The 24,902-nt window shown below is 51.6% G+C and overlaps 8 protein-coding genes across 8 annotated transcripts; 4 read left to right on the forward strand and 4 right to left on the reverse strand.

Annotated features, from left to right (window-relative positions):
* Positions 1–647: 647 nt before the first annotated feature.
* MRS44_001905 (uncharacterized protein) lies at positions 648–3,269 on the forward strand (the record flags this gene model as incomplete). The annotated part of the gene is made up of 16 exons (XM_065623869.1): positions 648–671; positions 728–793; positions 848–1,020; positions 1,075–1,097; positions 1,216–1,336; positions 1,396–1,548; positions 1,599–1,960; positions 2,022–2,038; positions 2,100–2,173; positions 2,226–2,250; positions 2,311–2,436; positions 2,540–2,617; positions 2,704–2,731; positions 2,785–2,843; positions 2,891–3,192; positions 3,242–3,269. 16 exons carry the CDS (start codon positions 648–650, stop codon positions 3,267–3,269), a joined length of 1,659 nt encoding a protein of 552 aa, XP_065480283.1.
* Positions 3,270–4,091: 822 nt separating this feature from the next.
* On the reverse strand, positions 4,092–5,243 carry MRS44_001906 (uncharacterized protein; the record flags this gene model as incomplete). Its single annotated transcript, XM_046279768.2, has 3 exons — positions 4,092–4,642; positions 4,697–4,752; positions 4,810–5,243. The coding sequence occupies 3 exons, from the start codon at positions 5,241–5,243 to the stop codon at positions 4,092–4,094; spliced, it is 1,041 nt and encodes a 346-aa protein (XP_046124772.1).
* Positions 5,244–5,661: 418 nt separating this feature from the next.
* Positions 5,662–8,324, forward strand: MRS44_001907 (uncharacterized protein; the record flags this gene model as incomplete). Its single annotated transcript, XM_046277847.2, has 4 exons — positions 5,662–6,284; positions 6,331–7,226; positions 7,277–7,946; positions 8,222–8,324. 4 exons carry the CDS (start codon positions 5,662–5,664, stop codon positions 8,322–8,324), a joined length of 2,292 nt encoding a protein of 763 aa, XP_046124773.2.
* Positions 8,325–8,846: 522 nt separating this feature from the next.
* Positions 8,847–10,444, forward strand: MRS44_001908 (uncharacterized protein; the record flags this gene model as incomplete). The annotated part of the gene is made up of 4 exons (XM_046282872.1): positions 8,847–9,183; positions 9,233–9,922; positions 9,974–10,227; positions 10,274–10,444. The coding sequence occupies 4 exons, from the start codon at positions 8,847–8,849 to the stop codon at positions 10,442–10,444; spliced, it is 1,452 nt and encodes a 483-aa protein (XP_046124774.1).
* Positions 10,445–10,675: 231 nt separating this feature from the next.
* MRS44_001909 (uncharacterized protein) lies at positions 10,676–14,707 on the reverse strand (the record flags this gene model as incomplete). Its single annotated transcript, XM_046282873.2, has 8 exons — positions 10,676–10,717; positions 10,767–11,111; positions 11,170–11,994; positions 12,489–13,205; positions 13,259–13,554; positions 13,606–13,725; positions 13,778–14,192; positions 14,249–14,707. The coding sequence occupies 8 exons, from the start codon at positions 14,705–14,707 to the stop codon at positions 10,676–10,678; spliced, it is 3,219 nt and encodes a 1,072-aa protein (XP_046124775.2).
* Positions 14,708–15,767: 1,060 nt separating this feature from the next.
* MRS44_001910 (uncharacterized protein) lies at positions 15,768–17,003 on the reverse strand (the record flags this gene model as incomplete). The annotated part of the gene is made up of 2 exons (XM_065623870.1): positions 15,768–16,571; positions 16,629–17,003. 2 exons carry the CDS (start codon positions 17,001–17,003, stop codon positions 15,768–15,770), a joined length of 1,179 nt encoding a protein of 392 aa, XP_065480284.1.
* A 42-nt stretch (positions 17,004–17,045) lies between these two features.
* Positions 17,046–17,922, reverse strand: MRS44_001911 (uncharacterized protein; the record flags this gene model as incomplete). The annotated part of the gene is made up of 3 exons (XM_046282875.2): positions 17,046–17,184; positions 17,235–17,431; positions 17,482–17,922. 3 exons carry the CDS (start codon positions 17,920–17,922, stop codon positions 17,046–17,048), a joined length of 777 nt encoding a protein of 258 aa, XP_046124777.2.
* A 2,281-nt stretch (positions 17,923–20,203) lies between these two features.
* On the forward strand, positions 20,204–24,515 carry MRS44_001912 (uncharacterized protein; the record flags this gene model as incomplete). The annotated part of the gene is made up of 7 exons (XM_065623871.1): positions 20,204–20,713; positions 20,762–20,825; positions 20,875–22,308; positions 22,356–22,572; positions 22,628–23,000; positions 23,341–24,257; positions 24,302–24,515. The coding sequence occupies 7 exons, from the start codon at positions 20,204–20,206 to the stop codon at positions 24,513–24,515; spliced, it is 3,729 nt and encodes a 1,242-aa protein (XP_065480285.1).
* Positions 24,516–24,902: the final 387 nt, after the last annotated feature.

Consider the following 24,902-nt stretch of genomic DNA (forward strand, 5'->3'; position numbering starts at 1 on the left):
CCGAAGCTCACTGAAGTCACTGATAATACCGAGAACATTAGGCAGGTATGTGGTTGCTAATGGGATATCGCACATTGGAGGCTGAAGGTTGCCATAATGACTCTAATCTTTAATCGCGCGCCCCAACCAACTTGGCCCGAGACAACCCCGCCTTCGGTCCATGACCTCGGGCTATCTATTTCTGATCCTGGTTCCCATCGTGTTCGCCGTGCGCGATAGGCCCTTGCCCTGCGGCAGGGACCCAATTGGGGTGCTTGCATCGGCGTACCTACGCAAATTCCCCAATTGCCGGTTTCGCATTCTCGGGCCATTGTCTTTGTTCAACAATCAACTAGATATTGATAGGCCACGGGCGGACAACCATTGGACTCTTAATTTTAATACTTTTGGTGTCGAAAGAGTTTTGGTGAAGGCAATCATGACTACCCGCCGAACCAGTGGAAAGGTTCGGGCCTGAGGCATCCCATCCGCCCCACCCTCCTCCGGTGTCCGGTGCTTGCAGCTTTTTTCAGTGCCCACTAAAATCTCAATCTCGCCTCAAGAACAAAAGGTCACTGCGTTGAGCAACATCAACAAGGGCATCATTGTTTGCGCAACGACTTGGGTGATACCCTCTTTCGAGTTACAATCGATACACCTGCGAGACAATGTGTGGTATCAGTGCCATTCTTGTTAGTCCCCACCCTCATCCTCGTGCTGATGAGACCCTTGGCTCACCTCAACCCAGCTCGGCGATCCCAAAGCCACCACGGCTGGTATCGAGCTCCACGAGAGCATCTACTATCTTCAACATGTGAGTACCCACAATTTTCCATCACTCTCATCATGGTGCTGATGTTGGTACTAGCGTGGACAAGATGCTGCTGGTATCACGGTCTGTCAGGGAGGAAGACTGTATCAGATGAAGGGCAACGGCCTCGCCTCCAAGGTCTTCCAGGAACCAGCCCGTATCCCTGAGACCCTGCCCGGATATGCCGGCATCTCTCACGTCCGGTACCCTACTGCTGGAACTTCCTCTGCGTAAGCGTCTCCTGTTGCTGTTCAAGGAGTATCTGCTGACGGCTCCTGCTGTAGTTCTGAGGCCCAGCCATTCTATGGTGAGTGACCACAACCTATCGCTGAAAAATTGAAACTAACATGTTCTAGTCAGTAAGTTGTACCCCAAGAACAACCCAAGATGTTTTTAAGTGTACTGACGGCACTCCCTTCCAACAGACAGCCCCTTCGGTTTGAGTTTGGCTGTCAATGGCAACCTGGTCAACAGCACGGAACTCCGTAGCTTCTTGGATCTCGAGGCCCACCGTCATGTCAACACCGACTCTGACTCAGAACTTCTGTAAGCTCATTTTGTTCTAGTGGCCTCGCGTTGGGCATCTGATAACCTTGATTTGATAGCCTCAACGTCTACGCACACGCTCTGCACGAGCTCGGTAAGGCTCGAGCCAATGTGGACGACATTTTCGCCGGTCTCCGTGAAGTGTACTCGAGGTGCAAGGGTGGCTTTGCTTGTGTTGCCATGATCACCGGCTTTGGTGTCCTCGGTTTCAGGTAATTTGATCTCCGTGCCTGTTTTGGAGTTGCCACTAATGTCCTTTCAGAGATGAGAACGGAATCCGCCCCCTGTGCCTTGGATCCCGACCTTCTGCCACTCTTGATGGAACCATGGATTACTTCATGGCCTCCGAGTCTGTTGCTCTGACCCAGCTCGGCTTTACTAACATTGTCGACATTCTGCCCGGACAAGCCGTTTTCATCCAGAAGGGTGGTCATCCCCAGTTCCGACAAATTGTCGAGATGAAGTCATACACCCCCGACATTTTCGAAATGGTCTATTTCTCTAGGCCTGACTCCTCTCAAGATGGAATCTCCATCTACCGCAGTCGGCAGAACATGGGAGAGAGGCTCGCAGAGAGGGTTAAGGATGTGCTGGGCGAGAAGGGTGTCCAAGAGATTGATGTTGGTTAGTAACTCCTTTTTTGCCGAGTCTACTCTCGACAGATTGACTGACCGACCTTGAACAGTTATTCCAATTCCCGAGGTAAGCGCTCGCGTTGGGTTTCCATATGCAAGCTGGTAAACTGACGAATCTCTGTCAAAAGACAAGCAACACATCCGCCGCTGCCCTGGCGAGCCGTCTGCAGAAACCGCTCTCCAATGCTTTTGTCAGGAACAGGTATGAAACTCCCAAGCTTGACTATGCAATCAATAACTGACCAATTGCCCAGATACACTTTCCGAACATTCATCATGGTTTGTTGATCCCTTACCGCCCTCCTCGGGGTTACGTCGGCAGCACTAACAATGTTGCAGCCGGGCCAAAAGGCACGACAGCAGGGCATTCGACGAAAGCTGTCGCCCATTGCGTCGGAATTCAAGGACAAGGTTGTCCTGTTGGTTGACGATTCCATCGTCCGTGGTAACACGTCACGAGAAATTGTATGTACCCTTGTTCTGCTGGCCACGAAGTGCCAAGATATGCTCTTCTGGGACTGGCGGGAGCATCTTATCCGATAAGATAAGTGGCTAACTTTACCTCTAGGTTTTGATGAGCAGAGAAGCTGGTGCCAAGAAGGTCATCCTGGCTTCGTGTTCTCCCGAAATCACACACCCCCACGTGGTAAGTCGGACTGCACTCGCTCAGTTTCTTGCCAATACAGCGAGTAGCAACTCTTGAAGAACTCTGGCTAACGCAACCTCTTGCAGTATGGCATTGATCTTGCCGACCCCGCACGTAAGTATACCGCATAGATGTGCTTCTGGAAGGGTATTAACTGAACAACGCAGAGCTCGTTGCTCACAATAGGACTGTGAAGGAGATCGCCAAGGAGATCGGCGCCGATGAGGTAACTCACCTCTCGCTTACAAACGTGCATCGCTGACGAGTCTTTAGTTGATCTACCAGTCACTGGATGACCTCAAGGCCGCCTGTCTCGATGCCATCGATGGCGAAACCCAGATCAAGGACTTTGAAGTTGGAGTCTTCTGTGGAAAGTACCAAACGGATGTGCCAGAGAGCTACTTCGAGCACCTCAGCGAGATCCGCGCCAAGGGCAAAAAGAGAAAGAACGTCGAGGAGGAGGGCTCGGACGCAAAGAAGCTCACACTGGTTTCCAACAGTGGCCCAGTGAATGTGCGCAAGGTCCAAGAAGAAGAAGAAGACAACAAGCCTGTCATCGATCAAGACGACATTAGGTATGTGTCCCGATGGAGTCTCAGGGATACTCTGATTAACATCCTACAGCCTTCACAACTCTGCCACTGAGCGGTAGACGGCGCAAATGCGAGTTTGCAGAAGCTTCCAGGCTGGATATGTCACCATTCCAGGTGTCAAACTTATGAAAATGACTGGGGACGTCATACGCGAGGGTCGGCATGGAAGATAGGCCGCTGGTCAGGTTCTTGTACGAGTCGGCACTAGCCCTCTGCAACAACCAAAGCCATGAGTGTAGCCCATACGGGCACTTTGTGAAACTTGCTTTATGAAGCAAATGATAGTTTCACCGTAAAAGTTATGTCAGCCTCGAGAATAGAAGATAGACTGTTTCTGCATCGCCTGTTCCGTGCTTGGTCCGGCCACTTTTTCTGGCCTTCTGGGGTGCTTGATTGTGTTACGAAGATGAACGATCTAACAATGGGGTCTGGTTAATGGCTGACACGGCCTGCAACGGCTCCAGGCCGTGACATCTTCTAGCGTGTCGAGTAGTGAAGGGGGATCGTTGAACTTACAATGGACTCGTCGAGTAGCTGGCCAATACCGGCGTTGGAGGACGGGTTTAGAGGATGGGTTCAGAGGACGGGGTTGAGGGATCCGTTTCGTTGAATCTCACACCTCTATTTCACGCCGACTCTGAGTGAACGACTTGTATTCATTCGAGTAGAATGGGGCCACAATTTTATATCCAGAGTAGGCTTACTGTTATAGCTGAAGGAGTTGTTCCATCGCCTTTGACCTGAACAACATTCTGCCCTGAACACTGCAATTTGAAAGACTGACCAAATCGGTTCTTTGATATTTCTGTATGTTCTCCTGAACCCGTAACATTTCTTTCAACAATTTGCCTTTCTAAGCCTTTATCTCTTTGATACTTCATTTAATACTTCCACTGGTGACCGTTGGCGCCATTCGTTCGTCCCTCATACTGATACTTCTCCTCCTGCTCATAATACTTATTGAACCCGACCCCCTCGCACACTTCCCCGTAAGACAGCACAACCGGGGGCTTTCCGACAAGCAGCGACCCCTTGACACCCTCAAGCGTCTCGCGGATGCTCTTTAGTTTAGCAGCCACCAGAGTCCAAGGGTAGGCGACACCACAGTATCCAAGCTCAGCAAGGTCCTTGGCCGACAAGTTCTCTGTCTTTCCTCCCTCTATAATGTTGGCGAAGACGGGAAAGTTGAGATCCTTTCGAAGTTGGGCCATGGACTCTCGGTCGGGAAGGGCCTCGACGAAGACGGCGTCGACACCAATCTCGATGGCCTTTCGGGCTCTGGTTACGGCCTCTTCATAGCCGTGGATGAGGCTGTCGGTTCTGGCTAGGATCCAGATGTCTTGGCCTTCGTTTCGGGCGTCGACGGCGGCTTGCCATCTAGCGTAGGCTTCGCTTCTGGAGACGACACTCTTGCCGGCGGTGTGACCGCAGCCTAGCACGGTGGGTTAGATTACTGTCCGGAATTTGGGGTAATGGAATGTCTCACGCTTTGGCCAAGTCTGGTCCTCAATCATGATACCTGCCGCTCCAGCCAGCGCGAACCTACCACCAACCGTTAACATGACTGATATTGGACGCGGGTTCGCAGTCTAGACTTACCCCTGAACAGTTCGACGGACGTTCATAGGGCCGCCATAGCCTGTGTCACCGTCTGCGATAATAGGAATTGTCGTTGCTCTGGCAACCTCCTGGATCTTATTCACAACCTCCCCATAAGCAATGTACCCAGTATCCGGCAGCGCAAATGCAGAAGCCATGGCATATCCAGCGAGGAAGAGAATCGGGAACCCTGCCTCCTCGCAAAGTCGCGAGCTGAGGGCGTCGTAGCTGCAGACGTGCGCGACAATCTTGGAGGGGTCGTCGTGGGCCTCACGCATCATGGCCCTGAGACGCGAAGCCTGGATGGATGGGGTGGCGCCGCGACAGTTGGAGAAGTCGACCTTGACGCCCTTGCCGCTGGGTTGAACGGCTGGGTACTGGCTTGCCTCGAAGTGGAAGGGGTAGGGGTTGGTGTTGACGATGGACTTGGACATATTGGCGATGTTGTTTCGGAGTAAAGTTTGCAAGAGATGTGATGTTTCCTTGGATGTTATCCGATTGATGCTTTGCTACGAGGTTCACATGTCGTCAACTTTATACCAGAGATGCTGTCGTCATGCTCGAGACACCCTCCGATGATCGGCCCCATCTGGTTCTCTCTCCGCATCTGCCGTGCTTACTGGTTAGACGTCATGATTGTACAGGAATGTCTCAAAGACGCGATTGACTGGTCGTGGCGTCTCCTTCTCTCCTAAGATTCCCATGTCGACCGGACCCCACCGGATGGGGCCGGACCGACGCGGATACTCGCGGCCCCGGATACGACCCCTCAACTTCTTCCCCTGCGATCTTGACCCCGACAACGAATTGGCAAGGTCCGATCTTTCTGGCAGAATTTCTTGTTCCCACACAATGGAGAGTCCCGGTCCCTCTAACAGTCAACGCTCCTTCAAGCGGAGCTATGTCGCATGCGTCTCGTGCCGAACTCGCAAGTCGAGGTGCATCATCAAGGACAAGCCCCCGTGCAACAAGTGTGAGAGGGAACATCGAGAGTGTCGCTTTGATCATCGTCAAAGAGGACCAAAGCACCGTGAACCTCCCAAATGGACACAGCAGGAGACGGCGACGACGTCTCGTCAACATCCCCTTCCTGAAGTCCAGCTGCCCGGCGCGTCGCCCAAGCAGCTGGACGTGTCGCTAGGCGGTTACCAGGGAGATGCTTTAGGGTTCTCGCAATCGCCTAACAACACAGGACATTCTCTCTACGACCGAGTGAGATCTAGCATTGTGACGGGCACCAACGATGCCCTGGATATCCTGTCGGATGCAGTTGATCGACAACGCAGTGTCGCCGCGTCAACGCCATCCCAGCCGACCAATGGCCCAAAAATCACACCTGGAGGCTTCAATGGGGTGGGCTTCACGATCACCGCCTTGTCAGAACCCGAAGATTCCACCTTGGACCTGTGGGACAAATGTCGCTTTGTGCGTCAGGGCTTGTTCACAGCTCAAGAGGCTGTCACGTACATGGATCTGTAAGTCCCAGCTTCCCTTCCTCCTGGCTTCAATTGACAGTGACAGCTTCTTTGAGAAACTACAGCCTCTTTCGCCCGTCATCGTCGACCAGTTTCGAAGCCACTCAGCTCATACACACCTGATTCACGAAGAGGCCATGCTATGCTGTACCATCCTCACCATAGCCTCACGATTCTTCATGCTCCCCGGAGCCGGCGGTACTTCACGAAGTCATAACATCCACCAACGCCTTTGGAGTCACTGCGAGATGCTCATCAAACGGATTCTGCTCGGTCAGGAAAAGACCTCGACAGCCAAGACGAGAGCGATCGGGACCGTCGAGAGCCTGATGCTGATCTCGGACTGGCACCCCCGAGCCCTGCATTTCCCTCCGGAAACCGATGGTTGGGATGCATTACTCATATCACCTGGTTATGATCCTGTGAATCGTAGGAGGATGAACGACGAGGCTCCTCTTATTAGGTGGAAGGACGATGTCTTTGAGCCCGCCAAGCGGGCAAATAGAATGTCTTGGATGCTCTTGGGCATGGCCAATAACCTTGCGTACGAGCTCGGGGTTATTTCAAGTCAAAGACCCGAAGCTTCGAGGTCAACAGAACTGCAAGTAATCCGCAGTCTCAGGGCACAAAAGCTTCTATATGTCTACTTGACACAGACGGCCACGAGGTTGGGCTATCCATCAGTGTTTCCAGAGAGCATAGCCGTTACTGCTTCGCGGCTGCTATTGCAGAACTCGGATGAGCCCGCTCATCGGTCCTGGACAGCCTACATGGATTTGAGCGTAGAGCTGACTCAACTGTCGCGTACGGCTTCGTCCATGTTCTTTCAGTCCGCAGCACATCTCCAGAGCCAGGTTCTTGGCGACCATTACGCAGACCTACTGGAGCACTTTGCGGCATCCTTGTCAAAATGGCAACAGAAATATGATTCTCTGTGCAAAGGTAGGAGTGGTTCGTGTCGACACTGCTCCATTAGCTAATCAAGCGGGTAGATATCAAGGAACCCCTTAGGGACTCCCTTCTGATCGAGTACCATCACCTCAAGGCTTGCACAGGCGCCATTTCGATTCAAGCAGTAGTCGCACGAGCTTCATCCGCCGGCTTCGCAACCGCCAACACAGACCCAGACGAGGTTCTATCCGCGTTTATAACTCCCAAGGATGCCAGGTTCCTGCAGGAAGTCATCTCGGACAGCAAAAAGGTCCTCCGTATCGCAACCATGAGTGATTTCAAGACCCAGCTTCCCTACGCGCCTGCCCGCGTAAAGATCAGCGTCATTAGCTCGTCTGTGTTTCTCCTCAAGGCGTTAAGTGTCGGCTCTACACACACTGATGTGAACGATGCTTTGTATGTCTTGGATCAGTGCACTTCTACGCTGAATTCATCCCCTCCTGATGACATGGATTTTGCGTTGAGGTATGCAGCCCTGATAGAGAAGCATACCGCCCAGTTCCGGGCTCATCTTACCGCGAGCCGAGGACAGGGCGCTGGTGAGCAACATGTTCGAGCTCTGCCTTCCAACGGTGCTGGCGAGAACGAAACGGAGGGGGCAGAAGGGTACATGGCAACGATGGGAGATGACCTCGGCTTTGTGGGCTTTGACGCGGGGGACACTTGGGTCTCGCTTCCGTTTGATTCTAGCATCGCACCATTTGGAGGAGGGTGTGATCAGTTGTCCCTGGGGTTGGACATTGATTCTCTCAACTTTCTCTGGAGCCTCCCTGGTCTGGGCCCGGAATAGTTTGACTTGGGGCGGCAGGGAGAGAGCTTCTCTTAGCCGTCTTGGGATAATTCATCCAATCCACCACTACGTATCCAATGCCAATAATGTGTTCTTTTTTATAGTTCAAGCCTGGCCCTCGATGGGATAACTGAGCTAGCAGATAGTATCCAATGCCAAGTTCGGGGAAATGGCTTGGTAAACACACCTCTCTCAGCCGGTATGTTCTCCGGGCCATTGATATCCACCCCGGTCCGGATGAGCCCGCCCTTAGCCGGAACAGCTCCAACGGCAACCACGGCTCATACGATGGCGCTTAATTGGGATCTTGTTGGAAGGGGGTAATGGTGCAGGGGCTACAGTCTAGTCTAGATTCATGGGTGAGAAGATGGGACTGATCTGCGCACGTTGTCCATGTCTTGAAACCCCTTTCGTATGCTGCTTGGGCAACAAACTCCCTCGGCATGTTCGCACAAGATATTCAATACGTCCCTTGGAGCCTTCAAGGCCATTCTATTTGGTTTATTGAGCAGATAGCCTGGTGCTTTGGCTCAGAGAAATCCTCCCAACGCCCCAAACCGGGCCAAGCTCTGGGCAACCTACATGGAGCGTGACTAGCAAGCCAAAGTGCGTGAACCTTGTTTCCAGGCGGGGAACATCTCGACCAGGCCGGCATCACTAGCGCAACGCGGGGTAGTCCGGGGTAATCTGGACTCTGGATATGGCCACTGGCTGCTCCTCGAGGCCTATATCAAGACGACTCGCCTCTCCGTCATGGAGACTTTCTCATTAAGTCCACCACTTCTTCTACACTCTCTATTGCATCATAAACACACGACAACATGTCTGAGGCTCCACGCGCTGACCAGCTGGCTCAAGACGAGGAGAAGGGCCAGTGTCATCACCTGGAGAAACATGAAAGCCATGCTTCTGCAGCGAGAGATGACACAGGCGCTCGCAGCAAGACCAATCCCGCCGAAATTAGACTTGTTCGCAAGCTGGATTGGGTCATCCTCCCCATGCTCTGGATCATGTATTGGTTCAACTATCTTGATCGGAATGCCATCACCGTCGCTCGGTTGGATAACCTTGAGGAAGAGCTCAACCTCTCTTCCACAGAGTATCAGACGTGTGTTTCTATCCTCTTTGTGGGATATATTCTGGGGCAGATCCCATCTAGTTCGTCTCCCTCTCCTCCCAAAGTCGTACACTCACTAACTTGTTTCAGACATGCTCATGACCCGTCTTCGACCTTCCCTCTTCATGTCCGGAGCGATGGCCCTCTGGGCTGTTGTCAGCACCCTCACCGCCATTGCAAAGGACTTCAAGGGCCTCCTCCTTACGCGTTTCTTCCTCGGCATCACCGAAGCTCCCTTTTACCCCGGCGCCCTCTACATGCTCTCGATTTTCTATACACGCAAGGAAATTGCCACTCGAATCTCGATCCTCTTCACAGCCAATATCTGCGGAACGGCGTTTGCTGGTCTCATCGCCATCGGGGTGTTTGAGATGAGCGGCGTTGCAGGCCTTTCCGGGTGGCGATGGCTCTTCATTCTCCAAGGCATAATCACCTTTGTCATCTCGGTCATGTCAGCCTGGATCCTCCCAGACGAACCCATCAACACCCGCTGGCTCTCAGAGGAGGAAAGGGAACTAGCCCACTCGCGAGTCGCGGCCGATACAGTGCAGATCAAGACAAACACGACAACTTGGGCCGGCCTCATCGACGCCTGCCGGGATCCTCGGCTCTGGGTCCTCATCTTCATGCAACATTTTCATATGGCTGCCAGCAATTTCAAGAACTTTTTTCCAACTATCGTGGGCACGTTGGGCTTTGGTAGGAATGCAACTCTTGCTTTGACTTGCCCGCCGTACATCATCTCTGGCATTGTATGCATTGCGTGGGCTGCCAACTCTGGTAGGTTTCGAAAACCCAGCACAGGAAGCCATTATATTGACCGTGGAATAGGTCGAATGAATGAGAGAACTTGGCACATCACTGTGGCCAAAGTCATTGCCGTCTTTGGCTTCGTTCTTGCCTGCACCACCATGAACGTAGGCGCTCGCTACTTTGCAATGTGCGCCTTTGCAAGCGGCGTCTACGCCTGCAACAGTGTCATCCTCGGCTGGGTCTCCAGCACATGCGGCCAAACCAAAGAGAAGAAGGCCATCTCCCTCGCTATAGTGAACACCGTCGCCTCGCTGAGCCCCATCTACACACCGGTAAGTTTCATATCTTCATCTCGATGGTCAATATTAACTCTTGCAGTACCTGTGGCCCAAGTCGGATGAACCTAGGTATACCATTGCCATGTCGAGCAGTGCTGCGTTTTCTGCTGCTTCGGCGTTGTTGGCTTGGCTTATGAGGTGGATGTTGATTCGTGAGAATCGCAAGATCAGACGGGAGAACAATGAGGAGAGGCTCTTTTACGCCTACTGAAGTTAGTCAACAGGAAGAGTATGACTTCTGTTGCCACTCGGGAGACATCTCGCGACAAAGGCCAAACGTGACTAAATAGGTACATGTTGAGTGCAACTTCATTGTGGACATAACTCAGCAATCGTTTGAATTCCTCATGATCTTTTGTAGAAGAATTTAGGCTCTAGCTTCTGATTATATAGTTCTAATATTGCAGGACATATGAAATGGTTACTTCTTGTAACCTCTCCCTCACCTTCTCCCCATCTGTTGCATCTGCTTGTTATACCAAGCCTAAACCAGAGTCAGCACTACTCCCAACTTGAAGGATTTATCAACTTACGCTTTCAACGCCCGCACCAACTGATCTAGGCGCAAATTTCTTCAGAAGCTTAGGGGCATCTACTCTGCGCGCGTACACCTTGGCGTCCTCGTCGCTAACCTCGGCGTTCAAGATGGTGTTGACTGGAAGGGAAGGGTTCAGCACGGATGGTCTTCCAATGCCGATGAGGTCGCAGACCCCTTCTTTCAGAGCTGCTTCCATGCCCAAGCGAGTGCGGAAGCCTCCTGTCACCATGAGTGGCATGTCTGGAAGCTTAGCTCTCATCTCGCGGGCAAACTCTAGGAAGAAGGACTCCCGTGCCGCTGTCTTTTCTGACTTGGCAACTTCCTCGGTTCCCATAATCATCTGCGATATGTGTCAGCTTCAAACCCGTTTGTTCTAGACCCGGAAGAATGAATCTTACTGTTGGGTTCTCGTAACTTCCTCCGCTGACCTCCAAAAAGTCCAGACCAGCTTCGGCAATGAAAGCGGTCTGCTCAAGACATTCTTGCAACTCAGTAGGAGATTGATGGTCGGCAGAGTTAAACTTGAGGCCGACGCAAAAGTTTGCAGGGACGACGGCCCGAACAGCCTTGATGATGTCGACGGCAATCTTTGCTCTGGCTATCGCTGATCCGCCATAAGCATCGGTTCGGATGTTAGTCTTAGCTGATAGGAACTGTGCAAGCAGGTATCCATGGGCAGCATGGATTTCCACTCCGTCGAAGCCAGCGGCAGCGGCAATCCTTGCAGCGTTGGCGAAGCGTTGGATGACAGTCTCAATGTCTTCGAGAGTCATCTCCTTGGGGGTGCCAAAGACGACGCAGCTCGCCAACCTCGACACCAAATCTGAACCCAGGTCCAGAGGCACAGCGCTCGGCGCAAGATTCTTGGTCCAAAATGACTTTGTTCCAGCTCCTAGCGGCGACTGTCGACCAGGGTGATTAATCTGCAAGATGGCCGGTGTCCCTGCCCGACGGCAAGTATCAGCCAACCCCTTATACGCCGCAATTACTTTTTCCTCTGCAATGCTTCCGTTCATAGCCGTGCCATTGGGGTCTCCGAGGAACTTTTCGTCGACGTGGACGTTGCCCGTCATGATCATGCCCCAACCGCCTTCTGCCCATGCGTTGTACGTTCGAGAGAATTGAGCCGTTGTGGGAAGCGTTTGAGAGTCGGCCATTTGCTCGGCGAGGGCTGCCTTGATTAGTCGATTTGGCAAGGTCAAGCCGCAGGGCAGCGTTAGGGACTGGGAGAGTGGTGATTGCGCCATGACGATTGTGCGTTGGTGTAGAAGTTAGATCACAAATGACGAGGCCTTGTTCGAAACCGAAAACCTGAGACAATATTTATTGATATTTAAGATGGAATTACGGATCAAAAGACACGTTCCGACCATTAAAATCGTGCCGAGGCCCGTCCCCGAAGCTACTATTTACCCAAAGCAGCGACCATGAGTCGGCGGGTTATTGCTCCGCTGCCTCGTCCGTCGCCTCGTCCGCCGGAGATGAGTTCCTCCGCACCGGTTTTTGGCATCGATAGTCGGAATTCAAGATAAACATGTCTCAGCAAAATCCGAGTTTTTAGATTACTATTCACCTGTCCGAGCAGGGGTTTTGATGGGTGTTAAAAAAGACTGAAGGGGGAAGGCCCTCGAAACATGGTGTAATCAAGACCGAGGCTCGGATGGCGCGATCGACGACCATCTTGACATTTTTGTTCCACTTATCGGAGAAAACACACCAGAACTATACTTAGGTTGACAATGAATGGCAACGAGAACAAGACAATCTTGCTCCCCGTCTTTGACCCGAACTGCGCCACTCGAACCCCGACCAGAACACCAGGTATCATGCAAAGCAAGTAAACAGCGACATAAAACAAGACAGAAATAAGCCCAAAACACAAGAACAGCACTAATCTCTGCTTCGTGTTAACGCCTGCACTGGACGCAACCACTGCCCCAAACGCAGCCATGAACGCTCCGTAGACGCCCATCGACGCCGCTCCATCAAGTGAGGACTTGTACTTGGTCCTGACGAGGCAGGCCGGTAGCCAAAAGATGAGGGCGAGGAACCACCACTTTTCTCTGCCTATCCATTGCGCAACATGAGGCAAGAAAGCAAGTATGTCCTGGCCCGTGTCGTTCCGTAGGCTATAGATCCCTTTGGGTAAAATATCCGAAGACGAGATCGATCCACCATGAAGGACGGATTGAATCTTCTCGTCAAGTTGGTCATCGTCGAGACTCCGGTAGTCGATACCAGCTTCTTTGAGTTCGGCTTCTATGGCGCTCGCATATTCGAGAAGCGACTTCCATCCTGCTGAACGTGTAGAGCACCCGTTCAACTTTAGCGTCATGTGGGCTTTTGTCCACATGATGGCGATGCCAAACGTCCAGAGCAAGAGAAGTATTGACAGGGCAAGGACTTGAAGGAACGAGAAACCCCATTGGAATCGCTAGGAAACAGCCCGATTAGCTTTTGTCACACCAAATGGGCGAGAACACTTACGTCTGGAACTGGTGAACAGTTTCCTGCCTTCTCGAGTTCCGTGAGATTAAACGGTTTCCCCGAGACATCGTACACAAGCCTTTTCTTGTCCCATGCCTGGCTAATTGACGCCTTCGAGTCTCTCCACTCAGTAAGGTTGTAAGGGTCAGACCAGTTGTAGTAAAACATGAGGGAGGGTGGTATGTAATAGGGCGATATGTTGAGTGGTCCGCCTCGAAGTTTTAACGTGTTGTTGAAGGTGGCGTTGATTTGGTCATCTTTATTGCTCTTTGCCGACCATCCATACTCTTGAACATCTATTCGCTTGGGTTAGAGTTGGGAGGAATCATCTTGCCGACGAGTCTTACGGTTTGCAACGTCGTATTGCAGTGAACATCCCCGCCCTGCCTTTTCTTTTGTTTCCCAGTTTCGACAATAGGATTCCGGAAGATATGAATCATCATCTATCATCGGATCCCCAGAAGAATCTATTCAGGGTCAGCTTATATCTTCCTTGGGCTTTTCACAGGGGTCGCATACAGTCCCCCAGACGCACTAGGTACTCGTCCTGTAGGCCAATCCTTGAACCGTCGTGGATGACATATGCCGCTGGGTAAGTCGCCGAAAACTCAATGAGGCCCGTCTCTGGCACCTCGATGTAAGCTTTATTGACGGTAGTGTATCCAGTCATTGAACTGGCAACGGTAGGGAAAGCGAGAATTAGCAGAGCCGCTGCGACCATGAAGGACATGGCAGTTCTCGAAGCCAAGCCCCGTCGGAAGACAAATTGATGTAGGAGGCTCATGATGGAGACAAAGGACGGGTCTGTCTGAAATCTTAGAAGCCACACAGTCGTGTAGGTAGCAGGCTTGGTTATGATGGAAACGGCAAGGTAGTCCGAGAATGCCCGCCATGATATCAAAGCGAGTATCGTCTGCCCTCCTCGACCAACCACCTAAGAACATCAGCTGTCGGCCGTTTTCAGGGCCCAATTTTCAGTCAAAGACTCACAAGATCCCATATCACGTCGATAATCTTTGCCGTCGCAAAATCAAAATTCCCGACCTTCAACGTGATCTGAAATGTCCCCTTGAGCGCCCACCAATTGAAGCTGTTTCGAAAAGGACTAAACTCGCCATCTGGATGGCATGAGCTGTCCTCGAAGCCAAACTTACCAGCAGAGAGCAGAGCAAAGCAAACGATGAGAACAATCAACGCGCAACTCCACAAGGCGGAGAGAAATGCTAGCCACCGCAGAGCGTACCACTTTTTCGGTTTCGCATCTCGAAGGTCGCGCCATACTTGCTGAAATGCTTGTTTGAAGAGGCGTGCGATATTTCGAGAAGAGTCGCGAATTCGCCTTGATGTCGTGGGATCCTTGGTTTCTGTTGCATCTGGGAGGAATGGAGTTGAAACCTCCGGGGCTCTTTCAGATTCGACAATGTCGACTGACACTTTTAGAGGTGTCATTGATGAATTTTGAGGAGGTTGGTTATTCATCAGCTGGGTTTTTGGATTAGTTGAGCCATGAGACGACGCAGGTCTCAGACGCTGAGATAAATTGGTAGATGGTGGTAGACCTCACCACACGGGAGCTGAGAGATTCTTGCACAGTCGTGTACAATTTGCAGGAGCTAAATAGAACATTTGAAGACCAGAAGTTTTGCGAGTCGGTTCTGAAGGTTGTACGACAATGTCTGACAGGCAGTGCTGTTGAAGGATTCACGCAGCTGAAAGATCCCTGCTATTCCTGGTCCCGGCCAACCTGCAGCCGCCTGGTTTCACGCTACAGCAGATCAATCACCTTGATTCGCCCCAAGCGGCGTTTCACGATGCAGTCCCTTGAGGTGTAAGCGCCCAAGTTTAGCGGTCTCGGGAGATTCGTGAGCCGACGCTGTGAGCCCACTTGGCTCTATGATAGATCAGCGTACAATGACAATCGATGGACCAGTTATTTGTTTAGGCAGTTTCGACAAAAGGCTGTTATTTAATTCATATCACTTACCTCTACACGAATCGCAGCTCTTGTACGTTGTTCCACCACTTGCTCCGCCATGTACCCTCTTGCACAGCCTCATCCTTCCCAACACAGCCTTCAAGGGTGGTCCCACAAGCCCAAGTAACAAAGAACTTTGAAAGATAAACTATTCTAACCCTGCTGGACATTTCAGGTGTGTATGCTCTTCTCATTTTGGTGCTATATAAAATTCCAGGTGCAGAAGCGTGATCAACAGATGGAATTACGACCAATCTTTACGAAGCCAGCTTTGATTTTACGGCAATTGATCAACTGAAATAAGGAGCGGTAGAAGTTGTAATGACTTGTCTCATTCACTATCATAATTAGTTATCCCAGAGTACATGCAATAACTCCGTGGGTCAATGAACCAGCCTCGAGATAGCGTCAGTCCAAAGTTCAATCCTCCTGGCCGGGGCATTTTAACCCACCGGCCCTCATTGATACAAATACATGTCAGAACTGATGTGAGAACACATTTCTGGTTGCCAACCTTTGAGCCCCGGGCGGCATCTACTTGCGCCCAGCCAGGACTTGATCGTCCTCAGAGTTTGTCCTGGTGGTGTAGTTCTCCGCGTGGCGTGTAGATGGCTTCTCATTGGGATAATACCCATCATTGGCTGCGAACTCGTACAGAGGAGGGAAGGGAGGGACATCTTGACGGAGGAGGTACTTTTTCAAATACCAGGGCAGCTTCCTGGTATAGTACCCAGCATGTTCTCGGTTGGTGACGTTGAACACGTTGTCGAGTTCTTCCAGAGTCAGGTTCTTTGTCTCTGGGAGGAAGAAGTAGCAGAAGACCCAGCCAAAGACGTTCCATGCTCCGTACCAACAGAAACCTCCAGTGTCTGTTATTTTCTCTGTCAGGGGTGGCCATGTGAGGCTGATGATGAAGTTGAATCCCCAAGTTATGGCGGTGCTAGAGGCCATGCCAATGTCTCGCACGTGAAGAGGGAATGCTTCAGCGCTGTACGTGAAAGGTACTGGACCTAGACCGGGCGAATAGACGGCCATGAATAGATACAGTCCCGTGGTGATGCAACCAATTCGAGCTTGACTGTAGTCGTTGCCCTCATCGATCTTGAATGTCCCGGCGGTGAAGAAGAGGCAGGCTGCCATGAGAGGAAAGGTGACCAACAGCAGATTGCGGCGTCCAAAGGTATCAATCGTGTAGATGGCTGGGATGGCAAACAGGAAGTTGATGATACCACCGCCCATGGACACGAGGAGAGCCTCGGACAGAGTGTAGCTGGCATTTTGGAAGATTCTAGTTGAGTAGTATGCAATGACGTTCACACCACAGAACTGCTGCATAAACTGAAGTGAGGAATGTTAGAAAATGTTTAACAAAGGAAGTTTGGTCAGTAAACTTACCATTGTGAACCATGCACTCTGAGCAGCGCGTCTGTTACGACGAACAGTAAAGAACTCCTTGAGTAAGTTCCGTCCCTCTCGCTCACCACGCTCAATCTCAAGCAGCTTGTAGGCATAGTACATGTCTCGTGCAGCCTGCACACCAGAGAAGCGTAGTCGCCTCACTGACCGGTAGGCCTTATCAAAGCGGCCCTTTTCCATGTACCAGCGGGGACTCTCGGGGCAGAAAAAGACTTGAAGCATGACAATAAGGGGAGGAACCGAGGTCGATGCCATCATCCAGCGCCAGGGCGATGTTTCACCACCGATGATTGTGACGTTTTGGAAGGCTACGCAGACGATGAAGCCGAGCGCGATACCGAAGGCAGTCCACATCTGTAGGCACGGGTTAGTGAGGGTAGTTGATACTGGGCGGGATTAACTTGCCTGCCACATCATTGTGAGTGCGCCGCGGATGTTCTTGGGCGTAGACTCTGCAGAGTACACAGGCGTAGTGCTAGACTTGGCACCAACGGCAAAACCGAGCATGAAACGAGCAGCGAGAAAGTTCCCAAGCCTATTAAAGTGTTAGAGAAGGCCTAGGCCAAAAGGGAGAAGACAACTTACGATGTAGACGCAGCCATCCAGAAGCCAGTAACAGTAGACATGAGGCAAGAGATGAAGATTGTTCCTCGACGTCCAGTCCACTTGTTGAGGATGGGACTGGTCCAGCATCCGATGAGGGCAGAGCAGAGGTAGGGAGCTCCATTGGTGAATCCCTTCATCCAAACATTATTGATGTCGAACTCTATAAAGTAGAATTCCTTTGTTTTGTTAGACCCTTACAATCAATGGATGGGTGAGAGGAACATACCTGGGCTCCATTTACTGTCGTCTGATCCATACCCTGCACGATGGCTGATCCCGCACAGAGAGTACAGAGAAAATAAAGTGCAAAAGGCTGGTGCCAACGATGAGTCTCTTCCTTTCGAAGGATTGCCTTTTCTTCTTCGGTGAGCATATCAATTTGCTCAAAGGCGCCGGCCTGGTTATTCACTTGCGCGACGAGAGCTCCCTTGCGGAAATCATCGCGGTGCTCCTGCAGGCCCTTCTCCTCGACAAAGGCATCAACATCAGCTAGAACCTGATCTCGGCTCAACCCCACCAAAGGGTTGCGCAGGAGGGCAGCTGTAGACGCCCGACGCTCGCCGGTCGCCACCTTTTCGTCGTGGGTGCCATTGCTGCTGGAGTTTCGGTGACTGTTGTCCCCGTACTCCTGGAAGGGAGCTTCATCATCTACCCGTGGAGGTGGCATTGTGCCGGTTGCACAGACTTGAAAGTGATGATAATGAAGACTTGAAGTAAAGACTTGGTAAGGGGCTTAACCATTATACCAATGGCATGAGAAGTCCGGGGTAAATCTGGGGCCCCAGGCGTAACAAGATGATGAGCAACCAACTCCAGAATCTCTGTCTTGTCAAAAAAGATGGACACGACCCAGTTATTATACACAATCCCATCATCCATCAACAAAAAGAACCTCCTCCCCTTCACATAAATCAGGCGTTTGGAAGGGATGTTGGCTCGTGTGGAGAAAGAAGGGTTGGTGGATTCCCGCCAAGATTGATCGTCGAGTACGAGCATCGTTCTCTTTGGCTGTCGACGGCCGAAACTTCGGTGAATCCCAGTCTGGGCAATCCGAGGTATGACGTTGTTCCAAGATGTGATGAGCTGCAGGAGTTGTTGGTTTAATTCTGCTGCCTTGGATTTGTGGGTTCGTTGTGTGAGGTGAGTTGCCCGACTGTGACAATTACGCGGCAGGCTCATGGACGTGAAACATTGAACATCTTGGCTGTCTAGTTACTGTCAAGTCACCTAGATTATCCTATGTTCGAATACAACCATCTTCTTACGTGATTCCCGCAATGATAGACATGAATTGAATATTTCCGACCCTAAAAACTCAATTCAGACTCCCAGCTGAGAAAAGAGCCTCACCCTCGCCCGTAGATCCAACGACGTCAGATCGCCCACCAGCAAATGATCGACAAGAAGATCTACCACGTCGGTTAGCCGGGAGTGGCGCCCGCAACCTATCCGCCAAGCCAGTTAAGCTTAAATGGTTAGCACTCACGCGAGGACTGCCCTCTTGGCGTTGCCTGGGCATGCGTCACCATCTCACAACCGCCTTCATGAGCCTGACGTCAAACGGTGGTTTCTGGTGTGAACGGGTTTGGGAGGGAATAAGGATGATCGCGGAGATGCCGAATCCTTTCTTCTTTTTTTGTTTAGTTAATTGCCGGGTCAGCATCAGATTGATGCGTGTGAACACCACCTACGCTTGAGTTGGGCAACCAGAGCAAAGCGGATGGCCTCATTGCAAATACCATTCAGCAGAGTCTAGATACACCACCATAATTGCCCAGCACAGAGAAGCACGCCTGACCTGCAAAACTTTTATGCCCAGAACCAACAGTGGATCAACTCCAGTTTACCCCGACTTGGCTCATGCGAGCGTGTCTTGGTCTACAGATTTAATTCTGCTGCCTGTTTGTTTAGCCACTTTGCCAAGTAGCCAAGGCGCGAGTTGTTGATCGGTGTGTTCTTTGACCCTTTCGAAAAAATATTCTCCATAGTAAGTCGTACTGTGACGTCTTGGAACTGCCACTGTCATACCACGCGTTGAGGACCAACGGCACCTTGAGCGGCGGTGGATGCGCCCGTTTCTGGAAGGATGTGCCGCTATTGTCTCGGGGCACTTGCACGTGAATGAAACGTGCCGAAAGATGAACATCGGTCTTGGTTTGCTTGGTATTTGGTTTAATTACTTTCGTGAGTAAGCCTCCTGAGACTCTCATCTTCCCGCTCTTCCATTATAGCAAAAGCTTTCAAAGTCATTCTTCACACTCTTGCCCGTGTAATAACTAGGCTTATAATTCGAACTCTTCCAGGGCTTACAGCTGCTGAACAAACAGACGCCGTCTCAAGGATGAGGTTTGGGTGGTCGTATCTAACCTGGACTTCTGGATTGAAGAGTCGACGTCCCTTAAGCTATCCCCATCACAGTGCCCAGACATACCATAGTTTCAATAGAAGATCCAATATCCAGGAGGCTGCAGTGTATTTTCCTAAGCTTAGCTCTCACAGACATTGACTTTGTCCAAGCGAGATGAACCGCCCCTTAAACTACTAGCATTCATCTCAGCTCCCATACGCGCGGAGGTGTCGATCTTCTCACCATGAAACAAAGGCCTCTGCCATTTCCGTTCCTTTTACAATGTGGTGGTCCTGTCGTGTTCAGAGCTTTACAGCGCAGAACAGCCTCTTGACGAGAGTATCAGCCACACTGACAAAGAACATAGTTCAACATATAATTATCTTAATGCCCAATGCCGTAAAACGCGGTAACCTGGACCAGAACAGCATTTTCAGGCTTAAATGGCATCCCTTTGGCCTGTGGTCAGCAGAGGTGGACCAGTGTTCTCTGAAGCCTGGTTCCCCGCCCGTGCAGATGCAGTCAGCAAGTCAGACGACGAATCTGACCTCACATCCTCACTTTGCCAACCTACAACGACACTATACGAGTTTAAAACACAATGCCAAGAAGCGAGAATGAGATTGGCATCAGTCATTGTACGGAGTTCTGTAAGGCTCTTCGAGGCATCGGTTCCTCTAACGGCAAGATACCGTCTCACGACGAGTTGAAAAGTACGCTTTGTATCGATGGCGACGGCTACTTGCTAGGGACGTTTGACGAGATCCAACAGAGAAAAAGCTGCCCTTTCTGTCGGGCAATTCTGGAAGCATTGAGCGAGGCAGTTGTTGCCTCTCGCGCTAAAGAATTAGGACCTGAGACCTCCCAAGCCGAGCGAGTCCGGATCACCATTTGCCCAGGGGAACACTGCCTTCGGCTTTCACATCCCTTGCTATGCGGAACAAGAGTTTTGTTCGTTGAGAATGGCACCGAGAAGATCAACTCAGAACAGGGTCCTTATGTCGCGAGAGTGGTCAAAGAAGAACAGGTTTCAACATCGCTTGTTCGTTCATGGCTGCGACAATGTGAGGAGAAGCACGGAGACTCTTGCTTCCACCTTCCTCTGTCCCTGGTAAGCACTCCAATTTTCAAAATGTTTTTATATTATTTAGACTCATAGAAATCTCTTTCAGAGAGACATCGAGTTCACGCCGATCCCAAGCAATATGATGCCCACCGAAGTAGTAAGCAACAAGATACACCCCGATTCGACACACCTCGTCTAACGCGCAGATCAGAAGGGCATAGAGCACAAGACGCTATCAATAAATGAGGAGAAAACATCCAACTTTCGACTGCTGGACCTTAAGACCAAGTGTGTCCGGTACATGCCGCTCGGTACCAGATATGTAACGATGAGTTATGTTCGGGGCCAAACGCCCATCTTCAAGCTCCTCCAAAGTAATTTGGACTGTCTTGAGACCCCTGGTGCCTTGGATAAGATTGCCCCAGAGCTTACGCGGACCATTACCGACGCCATGGAGCTTTTGCGATCGCTGGGCGAAAGGTACCTGTGGGTGGACGCACTCTGCCTCATTCAGGACCACCAACGCGACATGAAGGGTGGTATCGAAATGATGAACTCAATTCTTCGAGGATCACATTTTGCGATTGTGGTTGCATCAGGAACAGATGTGCAATCGGGTATACCTGGAGTCAGGACTGGCTCAAGGCAACCCTCCCAGCACATTGCTCAGCTCAATTCGAAGATGAAGATCGCCGTCACCCACAGCATGTACTGGTACCTACAAAACAGCACGTACAACCAGCAAGGATGGACTCTTCAGGAGCTTGTTCTCCCGCGACGAAGTCTGATCTTCATCAACAACCAGGTGTACTTCCGATGTACGCAAGCCAACTGGTGCGAGGAGACAGCCGCCGATCTTCAAGATAAATGGGCAGACCCTGACGATGGCTGTATCTTGCGAGTCGCCAGCCCTGGAGCTGGTAATCTGGCTGCGTGGGACGTCTATGAAAAGTTGTGTGAGGATTACTCGGACCGTAGAGTTGAGCACGACGGCGATGCTCTTCGGGCACTCTCTGGCATTCTACGCCAGCTCGGGGGTGAATTGACGTCGTGGTATACCGACGGGCTTCCTGCAAACTACCTCAACTCAGCACTTCTCTTTCTATCCACGGACGGTAAATTGCGACGACGACCTGGGTTTGCGAGTTACTCCTGGGCAGGCTGGTCGGGCCCGATAACCTGGGCACCCGAGACTCGTCAAGGACCGGACCACGACGCGCAGGCAGCCGAAAGGGTCTTCGACTGGATTCAAAAGAAAACATTCATCCAGTGGCATGTTTGGACAAGAAAGGGATCTGTAAACGAGGTCGATAACATCGATGAATATAACGAGCCGAGCCGAATGGAACGATTCGCCGACCGATACGCGCACACACTCACCGACGAGACCGTTGAATTCCTCAAACAGTCGCGATATCTCCAGGACTCGTTTCTTTTGGCCAGGCATTCAGCCTGGTCTCTATCATTTCCCCTCCCGTGCTTCACCCAAGGCAAGCGATACGGTCAAGAGATTGGAGGCGGAGGCATCTACTCGGACGACGTGATCAACAGCCAAGCTGAGGTCGACCAGTGGGCCTACCACATCAAGCACGATATGGTTTGGCTGATCTTGATCTCTTGGGTCACCTATCGCGCATCCAGTAAGTGCTGTTCCTGAATGGTTGTCCCCTTCTGACCGCGGCGGCAGAAGCACGGAACTGCAAAGCACGAGAGCTCTCTGGACCTACGACTGTGAGGCGTGAGGGAGACGAGCTGGATTACGAGTTTCGAGATATGTCTGCTTCTGAGGTACGGGAGATTGTTGCCGATGATGATGACGAACCTTTTGATGCTCGAGTTCGCGATGCGAAGAGGGCGATGGAGTCGCTCGGAGAAGAGCATAAAGGGCCAGCCCCTAAATTTCCGTAAGCATCTCTCTCTTTACTTGGGTCACTCATAGTAGATGCTGACCGGAAGCAGAAAATTTCCCATATATCCTGTCATCCTGTTCAAGGCCTTATCCATCCGCCTCATCACCGGTCCACCCGCTCTGGAGCCGAGGCAGGATCCCTCATCAAAGGCGCTGCCTCGTCATAAACGTCCGCTACAGTGGGTGAAAGGGTCGCCTCTATTTACGTTAGACGGCGAGCTCGTAGGATCCTTACATGTAGATAACATCGCTTCGCACACGGCCGGCATCGAGGTGGAGTGCCTCATCATCGCATACTCCAAAGAACCCATAGCGGGCTCCGCTCTCCCTGAGTCACAAGTGCCAGTAGGCGATGACGACGATTGGAATCTCTTCTGGATCATGCATGTAGTGGAGAAGGATGGCATCTACGAGCGACGAGGGGTTGGTCAAGTGCTGGATTCGGTGCTCACCAAATCGTGCGTCCGATCGGAGGGCAAGGTGATACTTCTTGGTTAGGTACCTAGGTAGAGAAGAATAGACATGGACTTCTATTGTCGTTAGAAATTCTCTCAATATGGCTTAGCGGGCCCTACAAACAAGAGTGATGCTTACATTCTGAGGTTGTTCTCAACTGCAGGCGGCATCTGCCCAGGTTGCGACGACACTCCCCGATTAGGTGATTTTTCGGTTGACAGAGCACGCCTGAATAGGTGAATTTACCATACCTATTCATCAAGCCTATTGTCCTCCCTATTGTCCTCCCTATTGTCTTCCTGATTAGGGTATTTCCGTCATCGGCGCTGGGGGTGCCAGTGTTTGGCAGCTGCTCCTCTGCATCCACTCCTTGCCCCTAAGCCTTAGGATCCCCTCCAGCTATATATTCACTTCTTTCCTCCCCCTCTTCTCCCTCTTCCCTTCCTTCTTCCTTCATCACCGCAAGATCTTTTTTCATCCTGATCTTCACACCAACCACCCATCCCTCCTCATCCCTCTACCCTCTTGTCCTCCCTTCTCCAACAGATCACGTCAGACATCTCCCATCGTCGTCGTCAAGATGTGTCAAGAGTTCATCACCGTCGCTCTCTGTGCCCCCTCCAAGGCACCCTCGCTCTCCTTCACGTGTGGGCAACTACACATGGTCGCGGAGCGTCGTCATGTTTGCGACCGCGCTCGAGGCGCTTGCGTGTGCTTTTTTGGCACTTGTGGCACCATCGAGAAGAACATCAGTACCAGCGGTGTTGACCTTTCTGCCGTCGAAAAGATCCGCTGCGCGGAGTGTACTACTCGCGAAGACAACGTTGGCGACCGACGAAACGCCAAACAAATCATCGAGTCACCCCTTCTTCAGCGCATTCCCATCGATCCCATGGATGATTTTGTCAGCAAGAAACACTCAGCTATGCTGCAAGACCTTTGGGGCGGTGCGAGCACCTGTCCCTTCCACCTTCAACCAGAAATGCCTCGCCAACCCTCCATCTCCGCCATCAACGTCCAGGCCAAGCGCTCCGACGAGCGACCCGTCACGCCCAAGACCAACGATGAGTCTGTCAGCAAGTCTCACTCCATGAGCCACGACACTGTCGACAATGGATGGACCTCCCAGGTTGCGACCAACAGCCCCAAGGACAAGGCCTCACGCAAGTCCAGTGCGTCCCCTACTGGTAAGGACACCCAACACGCCATACTAACAGTGTTCCGGTTAACTAACATTCCTCGCCCAGGAATCGCCAGTGTGGACTCAGTTGTCGGACTGAAGTCGAGCCGGTGGGCTCCAAAGACCCCCGAGGAGTCGGCCGAACGTTCCGTCAAGAAGCAACCTTCCCCCCACAGAAGCGAATTGTCCCAGCTCCGGCTCCTGTCTTCGTCGCCGACCCTGGCAATGCTTCCAAGGTTCAACATGCCACCAAGAAGATGGCAAATGTCAAGGCATTCCTGAGTGGTACCCGCATGCTTTGATCTTCAGCAGCATGGTTGGAGACTGGTTTCGACAGAGGTGTGATAGTATTTTGGAAGTGATGTGATGGATAGTGGAGGAGTTAGGTAGTGAATCAAGACACCTGATTTCGACAACTTGCGTAGTCTTGTCATAGAACATGAGGATGAGAGGTGACACTCATGACAGTGCTTGAGCTGAACAACTGCAGAACAGACCACCAATCATCCTTGGCAGTTAACCGTCGCTAACCAGGTGAGCAGGGATTGCGGGCACTACGGCAGCTGAACGGGATCTACCCCAGACTGTTTCATCCTCCCGCAGACCAAGTGTTCGACTACCGAGCTCCTCCTGCTGAAGAAACATACTGGTTGTTCAGCTTGCTGATCACAGGTGAGTCCATGGCATCT

This window comes from Fusarium solani (genome assembly GCF_023522795.1).
Source record: "Fusarium solani strain SB1 chromosome Unknown bctg00000000, whole genome shotgun sequence".
NCBI classification, from domain to species: Eukaryota; Fungi; Ascomycota; class Sordariomycetes; order Hypocreales; family Nectriaceae; genus Fusarium; species Fusarium solani.